Genomic DNA, 10987 nt, shown 5'->3' with positions numbered 1-10987 from the left:
TTGCCACATTGAGGCAAATCTTTAATGGCCAAAAAAATCTTTTTGTTTAGTATTTATAGTGAAATGCTTGATCTTGTCTTAGAAAATTATGGACAGGTTTAACAATTTTAGAAAAATCACAAATGAATCCATGAACAAAGTTACTTGTACCCATGAAGGATTGAATTTCCTTTTTTTGACTTGGGGACGAGAGTTTTTTTACAGCTTCAATTCAGTTTGGATAAATAATAATGGAAGCTTCTGAAACTATATGACTGAGCAACTTGCATGCAGTAACAACAAAGATTGAGTTTTTTGGATTTAAAGGCATGCCATATATTCTGCGACATTGAAAAACTTTCCTTAACTGATCGAAATGATGTTTTTGGCATTTGGAATATACAGTTAAATCATTAAGATAGATTTGGATAATTTTCCCGACAATATCATTAAAAGATACTTGCATACCTCTCTAAAAATTGCCCCCTGCATTTATTAACATAAAAGGCATGTGTTCATAAGTGAAGGTGCCCCAGTGAGCAGTAAAGGTAGTTTTTTATTTGTCGACTTTCTTAAGATGCATTTAATTGTAGCCTGAGAAGTTGTCGAGAAGCGGTATCATTTGAAATCCTGCGACATGTTGTAATATTAGGTCCATTTTAGGAAGACAAAAATTATGTTTTACCTTTCTCTATTTAAAGCTCAGAAGTCAAAACACATAAGTATGTCACCATTCTTATTCCCTAACATGCACAAGGTTTGTTTCCCACTCAGAACATCTAACTAGAAAGAAATTATGAGCAACTAATAACTTTTCTAACTCTTTCCTAATTTTTTCTTCAAATGCAGGATTGACTAGTTTTTACCTTTGCCAAACATGATTAGCATTTTCTTTAATGTGAATCGTGTGTTGAATGATACTAGAATAAAAAACATGTAGATCCTTATAAGACTATGCAAAGACATCTTTGAAATCATGAAATAAATAAACAAACATTTGTTTTTCATTTTTAGAACTTTGGGACCTGATTTGTAAACCCTTTAGGTCTTTGGGAGTCCCAATATTCACAGGTATAGTTTCACATATATATCTATTTCAATCCCCCTTATTTTCTTCCTTCCTATTAGGAAAATCACTAGATGAAAATGAGTTACTATAGGGGAAATCCCTTTTAGGTACCTATTGTCATTAAGAGAAATAATCTCATTTTTATTCAAGGGTTCATTTTCCAAAAAGCCGCAAATGGTTTCATCATCCAAGAAGGCTTTCTAGTATTCTTCATTATTTGGAAATAGAGGCTAATAAAAATTTAGAAAATACAAGTATGCCTTTCAAGAGGAATCATCCTTTGTGGGTTTGTTGCAAACACAACTAGATGATCAATCAAAGAATTTAATTCCCTACATGCACATGTAATATTGAATGAAAGAAAGTTAGAAATCATTTTCCATGCAACTTGTCTATATCGTTTGATGAGCTTATTAGATGAAGAGTAAACTTTCTTGATTAAATTTATGAAAAGCTCTAAATTGGAAAAAATTGTGAGATGAATAAATCCTAATCCCAAAGCATTTTCAATACCAATCAATAAATCCTTTAATTTAGCTATATTATTCATACAACCAAACTCAAGTCTATAAGAGTATTCATGCACTTGATTACGTTTTTTTCTAGTGCTTCATATATATGAGTTGTTCTTTAAGAGGTTTACAATCTATCTGTATATGTCGGGAACACTGGTATTTACATGTCATACCCTGAGCCCTTCTCGAGGGTTTTCTCTGCTGCTTTTATGTTTACATGTCAGGGTCTGAAGCTATAGGTTGGTGGGGGGTAACCATAAAAAATCTCAAGAAATACTTTATTATTACCAAACCATGCACAGACATCTGCCTCAGGATAGGACCTTGGTGGTGCGTATATGAGATATGCTGCTGCTGTATTGTTTGCCCAGATGTGTCTTCCTGATGCATAATTCAGCACAGGGGTGATCTTGCCTGTATTTTCCGGTGCCGAAATTTTTGAATTTATATTCGCCGATGATAGGTTGGCTTTGCCATTATGGTTGATAATACTTATCCCCTGTTTTTTGATAAATGCCCGCAGCCACATTCCTTTTTTCCATATAGGATTGATGGCATATTCTAAATCTATCTGTCAGTAGGGAAGCTTCTGGTGTCATGGCTACCCGGTCGTAGGCCGTCATTTCCTTTTTTCCTCCCGCGCCCATCCTTTTCCGGACAATGTTGTACTGATAACTTGACTAAATCTGGCTTTCTTTCCACTTTATAATAAAGCCTTGCGGTACTTGGCTTGTCAGTCTATCTCTGGGGATCTATTTTCCGGACTTATTGATATCTGTATCTGTCCTCCCTCATGGACTTTCCATCTGACAACTCCACGGCATCGGCCTTGGTTCGGGCCACCTTAGACGCGGAAAAAGTCCATGCCAGCCAAACTGCAAAATCTGATTGGGCTGCCACGTTGAATGCTGACATCTTTCCTTCTTCACAGTATGAACTGTCTCCAAGGGGTGGCGGTTCTACAATACATACGTGGCGCAAACAAAGCCGGCTGGTTAAAACTTCTCCCCCGCCCGACGCCATTAATTTGGATGGCCCTCTATTATTTGATAGAATCTCAAGCTTGCAAAAGAGAGCCTTAGTGGGTCGATGGCACTTTCCGTCAATGGAGGATTCACATATTAGAACCTGGATTACTGCCAAATGGGCTCCTCTGCTCGGTTATTCCCCAACCATTGTCAGGCTTATGAATAATTGGTATAGTTTCCATTTCCTCCGGGTTCGTGATTTAGAGATCATATTTTCAAAACCCTGGGTCCGAGATAGGAGTTTTTTGGCCCTTTACAGATGGTTTATTGGATTTAATCCACTCAGATGCACTCCACAAAACAATTACATTTGGCTGAAGCTGCCTGGTTTACCAATCGAACTGTGGACCAAAGAATCTATGGAGAAAATTGGTAATGCCATTGGACGCTTCATTTATGTTGATCCGAGATGCATTGGAGCAAAGGACAAGCGCGTAGCTTGGATCCTTATAGAGAAGGAATACAGGGGCGGATTTCCGGAGTCTATTGATTTAAATTGGGAAATGTCAAAAATACAACAACGTCTAGATTACTGGGGCATTCCTTTTAGGTGTTCGGCGTGTCATAAAACGGGCCATCTCTTCCCTCAATGTCCTCGTCGATCTGGTATAAAACATAAGAAAAAGAATCCAACAGAGAAAAAATCAGGTGTTACAAATGAACGTGATTTTATGATTATGGAATAGTCATTCAATTATGATGCATATCGGGTTTCTATTTTTCCTAAAATGCAGCTCTCTCCGCCTAAAAGTCTTTCCCCGGAAAGATCTTCCAGCCTCCTGCGTTCTCGATCGCTGTCTGAGGGACCAGCCGGGCGAAATAATGGTCTCGTTGTATGTCGCCCTCGGTCTACATCCATCCCTAAACATCTCTTTTTGTCAAAAATCGACACGCCCTCACACCAGCTGAAATTTATGTTTCCCTCCCCTCCACTGGAGCCGACCCCGGATGCTGCCATCCCCTCACCCCAGCTGATCCACAAGCCGTCCCCGGCTGGTCCTTCATCCCCCCACCTACAATATATATCTTCATCTCCACAATCCCCTGCTGCACATATCCCACCTTCTATTAGGATTCCATCTTCTCCCTCTCGGGCCCATGGAGCTGATCCCAAAGGGAAAGCTGTGTGTAAGTCGTTCACTCCTTCCAATTCCCTAGGGTCCTCGGACATGAATACTTTTGATTGTGATTTAGACCTTCTGTTAAATCGGGCATCATTGAAATTGAAACCTCTCACCATTCATAAACCTGACCGCTCCCCTTCCCCTGTTATTAGTCTGAATTCGGCCGGGAACATCACGGTCCGTCGTAAAGAGAAGAGGGGAAGTAGACACTTCAGAGGGAGAAAGGGTAGAAAGGATATGACAACCCGGGATCTATCATTGATTGACATTCCTATATCAGAAATTGCATCTGATGATTTCTTAGGAAAGGGGCCTCTTAGAGCAAGCCGACCATCTGACGTTCGCAATGAATAACATCCTTTCAATGAATATTCGGGGTCTTGGAGCAGACCCTAAGTTTATGGCCCTAAAGGACCTGTTTCTCTCCTCAAATTCTAAAATGCTCTTGATACAGGAAACCATGCATGATAGTACTCAAACTATCTCATATTTTAGACGGATGTTTCCATCATGGCACATGGTTGCTACCAATGTTGTAGGCTTGTCCGGTGGTTTGGTTGTTTTATGGGATCCAAAATGGATAAAGGCGGTTGCTTTTCAATGTTTTGCCGGTATCCTCATACTGGCCTATATTCGAGATTCTCTAGATCCAGTCCACATATTAAACATTTACGCTCCATATAAAGATCGTTATCCATTTTGGGAAAATTTTCTATCATCAGAATTTCTTGATATTGATTCCTTAATTATTGGGGGTGATTTTAATAGCACACTATGTAACGATGAGATATGGGGAAATGGCAGGAAAAACGAATCGATTGGTCACATGATCCGGGATGCCATTAATCAAAATAATTTCATTGATATTTTGTTGGCTTGTCATGGGCCCACATGGGACAATGGGCAGTCAAATGACTCTTTCCTGGCTAAAAGGCTAGACAGATTTCTCCTTCATGGAAAACTGATTGAAAGATTTGGTTTCCCTTCGGTGAAAATTATCCCTTCATTTATATCAGATCATCGCCCCATTTCTATTCAATGGAAATATATTGGGTGCAGATTCGGTTATCTGTTTAAATTCAACAGGACGTGGCTCACTGATGAGCATTTCAATCAATTCATATTGGAGTCTTGGCAGCATCCATCATGTCCGGCTCAAGAAAAAACTCAGGCTTTCATAAAACAAACGTCTATCCTCCGAAGTAAAGTTAAAAGATGGCAACGAGAGAAATCAGAATCCAATAGAAGAGACCTGAAAGATATAGATAAGAAATTGGAATACTTATCTACGCACTTCAAAAAGCCCTTCATGTCCTCATGTATTCGGAAAAAAATATGGGACCTGGAGAAAAGGAAGCAAAAGATTCTAGCAAAGGAAGAAGCTACTTGGCGTCTTAAGAGTCGTGCCATATGGCTCAGAGAAGGAGATAAAAATACCAAGTTTTTTCACAGATTTGCAAACAAGTGGTGGGAAGTGAACACGATTTGGGAAATCAAGGATGAAGCTGGCAATTCATTTATTTCCCAGGAGGCCATATTGCATGAAGCTGTAAAATACTTCAAAAATGCCTAAAGCAGAGATATTGGCAGTGGCATTGAAGATATTATATGGGGTATTGATCTGTATCCTACTATGTTTGATGACAATCAAAACGCTGCCCTTTTTCTGAAGTCACTGAGGATGAATTATTGGTGACGATGAAATCCTTTCAGAAAGACAAATGTCCGAGACTGGACGGCTGGTCTATTGATTTTTTTATCCACTTTTTCGACTTGTTCAAGGATGATATTCTAAATATGGTCGAGGAATCAAGATTAAATGGTATCATCAGCCATCGCATTTCCTCCACTTATATTTCTTTGATTCCAAAGAAGAAACTCTCCACATCTTTTTCTGATTATCGGCCTATTTCTTTGTGCAATGTCCTGTATAAGATAATCTCAAAAATCATTGCTATCCGTATGAGGAATGTTTTATCTCTGCATCTGTCCCTCGAACAGCATGGATTCTCAAGGATAGGAACATCTTGGACACGGTGGCTCTCACTCAAGAATGCTTACATTCCTTGCATAATAGGAAATTGGATGCTGCTATATTAAAAATTGATCTAAAAAAGGCATACGACAGTGTGGATTGGGGTTATATCCACTGCCTCCTTGCAAGGATTGGTCTTGATAACAGGTGCTCCAGATGGATCATGGCGTGTGTGGTGGAGGTAAATTATGTTGTCCTGATTAACGGAATCCCCACTCCATTTTTCAAAGCAGCCAGGGGGCTAAGACAAGGATGCTCCTTGTCTCCGCTTCTCTTCATACTTGTAATGGACTCTCTCAACCTCCATATCAAGAGGGCGATTCATCTAAAAAACTGTCGACCCCTTCCCATCTGTAGAGGTATCTACATCTCCCATAATTTTTTTGTCGATGATATTCTTTTAACAGCAATACTGTGCAGAGCCACCTGGATTTGTCTTCATGAAATCTTGGGAAGGTTTCAAAAAGCTACTGGCATGAATGTAAACGAAGGGAAATCATATTTTCATGTTGATGATGTAAATGGGGACCTGATTACTTTCCTAACACAGCTTTACAACATCAAAGCAATTCCTCTTCGGAACGGGCTCAAATATTTGGGATTCAATTTGAAAACTGTTGGATATCGAGTGGTTGATTGGTCTTGGATAGTAGATCGATTTTACAAGAAAATTGTTGCATGGGAGTATAAATGTTTATCCATAGGTGGCCGCGCAATTCTGACTCAAGCTGTTCTCGTACAAACAATGGTATATTGCGCACACCTTTTCTATATCCCTTCAGCTATCATTAACAATCTGAACAGGATGACTGCCAAATTTATATGGGGAGGCAACAAAGAGCAAAATAAATACCACCTATCTAAAATTTCTATGCTGGCTCGACCTAAAAAAATGGGAGGATGGGGCATTTTGGACTTATCCATTTTTAGGAAGGCTCTTCTATGTAAATCTACGTGGAAAGCAATTATGGGTAAGTCTTTTTGGAGCATGGTCATTCGTGCTAAATACATGGACAATAAGGATTTGTCTTACCGGTTTAGGGGAAACCACATCAGGTCCTCTCTTGGCTCTGCAATTTGGAGAGGCTTCAGGAAACTGGAACCTTATTTTAGGCAAAATCTGATCTGGAAATTCCAGACTGGATCAAAGATTATGATAGGAAGGGGTGATTTTGTTGGAGGGGCTAGAAAAATTCATATATCCACTTAGTTAATGAGAACTCTCCACAACAGGGGTATTTTTTTTCTGAGCCAGTTCCATACGAGAATGGGAAGGAGTTGTTCCAATTTGGAAATCCGCGACTAAATTGCAACTTTGCGATGATATGGCAATGCAATGGAATTCTATTATGTCCTCGATATGGGCTCATGGCATATATCACTCTACAGAGCAAGACTTCCTCATTTGGAAGGGACTTGGTGGCTCCTCGACTGTCTATGTCAAGCATATATATCTACAGTTTCTAATCTCAAAAGCAGGAAATTCAGGAGATATATTTCCTACAACCTTTTGGGAATCGGGATGCCCCACAAAGATCATAATATTTGCTTGGTTGGTGTTTCATAATAGGAATCTCACATGGGATAACTTACAAAAGCGAAATTGGTGCAGGCCTACCATTTGCCTTCTTTGCAGAACTAACTCTGAGAACAACACATACCTATTTCTTTCTTGTCCTCAAGCACAGACTATTTGGCGGAATATTTCTGCTCACTTTGGTTACACCCACAGCCCCTTCCCTTCCATTCCTAAAGCTTTTAAAGGATGGAGTGTTATGAACAAAGAATGGCGGGCCATTCCATTATTGACTATTTGGCCCATTTGGAAATGGAGAAATGGTATGATCTTTAGTACAAAAAGGGAATCTCACTCTTCTGTTATTGAATCTATCCTATCTCTATACAACGCCCTTGATTTGTTAGGTCAGAACAGGATCAAAAATAGACGAAGTTTATCGACATGGGTGCCCTCGGCTACTCCATGTGCCTTTTTTGACGGAGCTGCACAACATGGGTTGTGCGCTTGTGGTGTATACATCATTCCAGCAGATGGTCAGGCCTTTGAAATTCATTGGAATGGTGGACCAGGGTCCAACAACAGAGCTGAGGCGGTGGCTTTAGTTGGTCTTCTTTCCTTTTGTATCTTTCTTGACATACCGAATCTGCAAATCTTTGGAGACTCGAAAGTCATCACTGATCATGTCTTGTCAAAACACAACATAAAAAACATACATCTTGCTAGATGGCTGGACAGGATTGAAGCATTATGGAATAGCAGGAGGGACTACACTATTTCACATATTGACATGGATAAAAACAAAAAAGCAGATGCTTTATCCAAAATGAGCCTATCTTCTCCACAAGGTGTTTGGAGAATGCAGATCAAGATGGACAACATCATCTACCAGATCCAGGACTTTAGTCTTCTGGGTACATAATTTTCTTTCAAATGAAGAATATCTTGTATGTTTTTTACATTTCCCCTTTTTTTGCCTATTTCATTGCGAAGGTTTGCTCACATATATTTTGTTGCCATAGGAATCCATTTTCTCAATATCTGTTGCTCATATAAATCTATCTCCATATATTCTATTTTGTAGCTGAACATGATATCTATCCTATGTTTTTTATCCACATCATGTGGCTTTGAACATCATATCTACCTTTGATACCGGCTTTGTTCTTCGATACATGTATATGTCTATACAATCCTCTTTCATGAATATAATACAAATATATAGCTTTTTTTTTTCGTGCTGAAAAAAAAGAGTCTATAAGAGTATTCATACATCTTTCCAAAGGGTGAATATAGGAAAATTTTGCCACCATTTCTCTCATCTGAACATGCACCTTCAAAGTGAAAATTCCAAACATGATCATAATGATCAATAGGAGAAGCATGTAGATTCTCTTCATCCTGAATAAACAATAAACCCCCAAATCTTCTTCAACATATCTAACATGAGGTTGAATAATAGTTTCAATGTATGTTGAGATTATTCTATCTCTAAGGATAATGATATTTTTCCATCCTTTAGAAAATGTGTATGTCCCATCCATTGACATGTAACTACCCATTTTGGCATGTCAATCTCTTCCTAGAAGAATCAGATAATTATTGTCAATCACTTGGATATTGCACATGGTTCCTATTTGAGGATGTGTTCATAATACTAACATTACATATTTAACCTAATTTATGGTTTCCTGTTGAGTTTTATTATAGGAAAAAATCTTCTTATATTTTCCTCGGTACAATAAAGGCCTAGCTCCTCCATTATGGTTTTAGACATTACATTCAGGCCTGACCCACCATCTATCAACTTGTAATGGGCGATTTTATCACAATTTTTCAATGAGAAATAAAAAGGAGGGTTCCTAGTGTCGTAACTTATTTTTACCATGTTATGTTTTCCATTTCTTTTATGTTAACAAATAGAAAACAATAAAAAATATAGAAAAGAAAATACAAAAAGAAAAGAGAAATAAAAAGAAAAGAAAATACAAAAAGAAAGAAAAATATAAAAAAATAAATAAAAATGGAATTTTAAAAAATATACATATGAGGAAAATAAAATTAAAAATCCCAAAGTATAGGCACGCTTGTTTAAATGTTGCCACATTATATTTGTGTTATTGTTTAAATCTTTATTATGTTAATTAATCAATGATTATTTAATATATTGTTAATAAAGTGAGTTGATTTGACATTTTTGTCGACTTGCGATAAAGCCCGAGCGAGAATCAAAGGCAAATATCACCCCTACCCGCATCAACGGTGGGGGATGAACTTCAGACCCCCCCCCCCCCCCACCCCCCACTCTGCGCGCTATCAAAATTTAACTAAGGGAAGGGGGTCTGAAAAGTTGTTTTGTAAATCTGCCCATGGCTACATCGCCTCTCCATAGCCATTTCAAGCCCCCACTCTTAAAAACTGCAAACAACCTACCCCTCCCTCGAAATCTGCTCTCTCACCCGCTCCACTCCCACCACCAATTTCATACATCCTCACATCTCGCCACTTGTCATTCACTTATTCATCCACATCATATTATCATTACATCAATAAATGTCCCCGCCTACAGCTAATTAACCGTTACACTAATTAATCTTTCCCGCCAACGACTAAGTGCATTAACTAGATCTGCTAAAATGGTAAATTCATTCAACCCGCTTATAAAACATCCTACTACCCTCCAAACTCCATTTCTATCATTCGCTTGCAGCAGCGCTAGTATCAGTCAGATTCTATCGGCTAACAAGCACTTGCTACACCAACAATCACTAGTTCCCGGTAATTCGATACACTTTCCTATAAATTCATAGTTCAACATGTTGTCGTTCAAAGGAAAGTCCAAGTTAGTGGCAGAAATCTCAATGTTTCCCCCTGTAGTGAATTTAGACAAATTTCCCCTGGTTGAAAAGCAATACAAAAACTCCGAAACCCAGCGTGAGTTCGATATTTATGAACTTAACAACTGGGAAAATCAGAAGTTTTTAGATGATAATGATGAATTGAACATATGACACTCCTTCCTACCCCAATTCATATTTCCTCAGATCTATTTCTTCCCAAAAAATTTCACCCGATTTGATTTAAGGTATTTACCCAGTTAAAGGGTCGTAATTGCCCAAAATAATGAAGTCTTGTTCATTGTCACTCTTGAATCAATATGTCAAATCCTTCAAGTTAAACCTACAACCCCTCTACATCATTTTTCTGTAGATTCTCTCGTGGAGTCCTACCAGAAACTCACATTCCCTCAAATAGCCAAGATCTTTGAATCATTTTTAGCTGAGAACTCTGAGTTACCAAGAACCAATCCACCCTACTCTTCTTCAATATTTCTATAAATGTTTAGGCAAGTCATCTCTATGATTTCATTTATATTAGGTTACCCTAGTGATCAGTGGGTTGATGAAGTAATCCTAGAATTTTTATCAATATTTTCAACAGGTGATAAACCAACACTCATTTTCAACTTCAGTCAATTTCTAGCAAAGAGAATTCATTATCAGTTTCTAAAGTTTTATATAGAAGGTGATTTTAAATATCAATAATTCCTTATGTATTTATTTCTCTTTTTCCAAGTAGATAGATTCAAATTTCCACTACAGAATTAGATGCAGAGGGGAATCCTCGGTCTATTATTCATTGGACTTCATTGGTAAGAAAGAACACAGGGGAGTAATCTTTCAGTGATTATATAAATCAATTTTTACATACGACATTGTGT

General features: G+C 38.2%; 2 protein-coding genes across 2 annotated transcripts; both read left to right on the top strand.

The window, feature by feature from the left end:
• Nucleotides 1-2668: 2668 nt before the first annotated feature.
• On the top strand, nt 2669-3277 carry LOC149168086 (uncharacterized). The gene has a single exon (XM_089428099.1). It carries the CDS (start codon nt 2669-2671, stop codon nt 3275-3277), a length of 609 nt encoding a protein of 202 aa, XP_089284225.1.
• A 937-nt stretch (nt 3278-4214) lies between these two features.
• LOC149168085 (uncharacterized) lies at nt 4215-5288 on the top strand. Its single transcript, XM_089428098.1, has one exon. The coding sequence runs from the start codon at nt 4215-4217 to the stop codon at nt 5286-5288; it is 1074 nt and encodes a 357-aa protein (XP_089284224.1).
• Nucleotides 5289-10987: the final 5699 nt, after the last annotated feature.

Source organism: Pinus tabuliformis, chromosome 4_2 (assembly GCF_031772625.1).
Source record: "Pinus tabuliformis cultivar Carrire ecotype Pingquan chromosome 4_2, CPIR1, whole genome shotgun sequence".
Classification (NCBI taxonomy): Eukaryota; Viridiplantae; Streptophyta; class Pinopsida; order Pinales; family Pinaceae; genus Pinus; species Pinus tabuliformis.
Note: the sequence above shows the minus strand (reverse complement) of the source record. Positions and strands in the feature narration are given on the sequence as shown.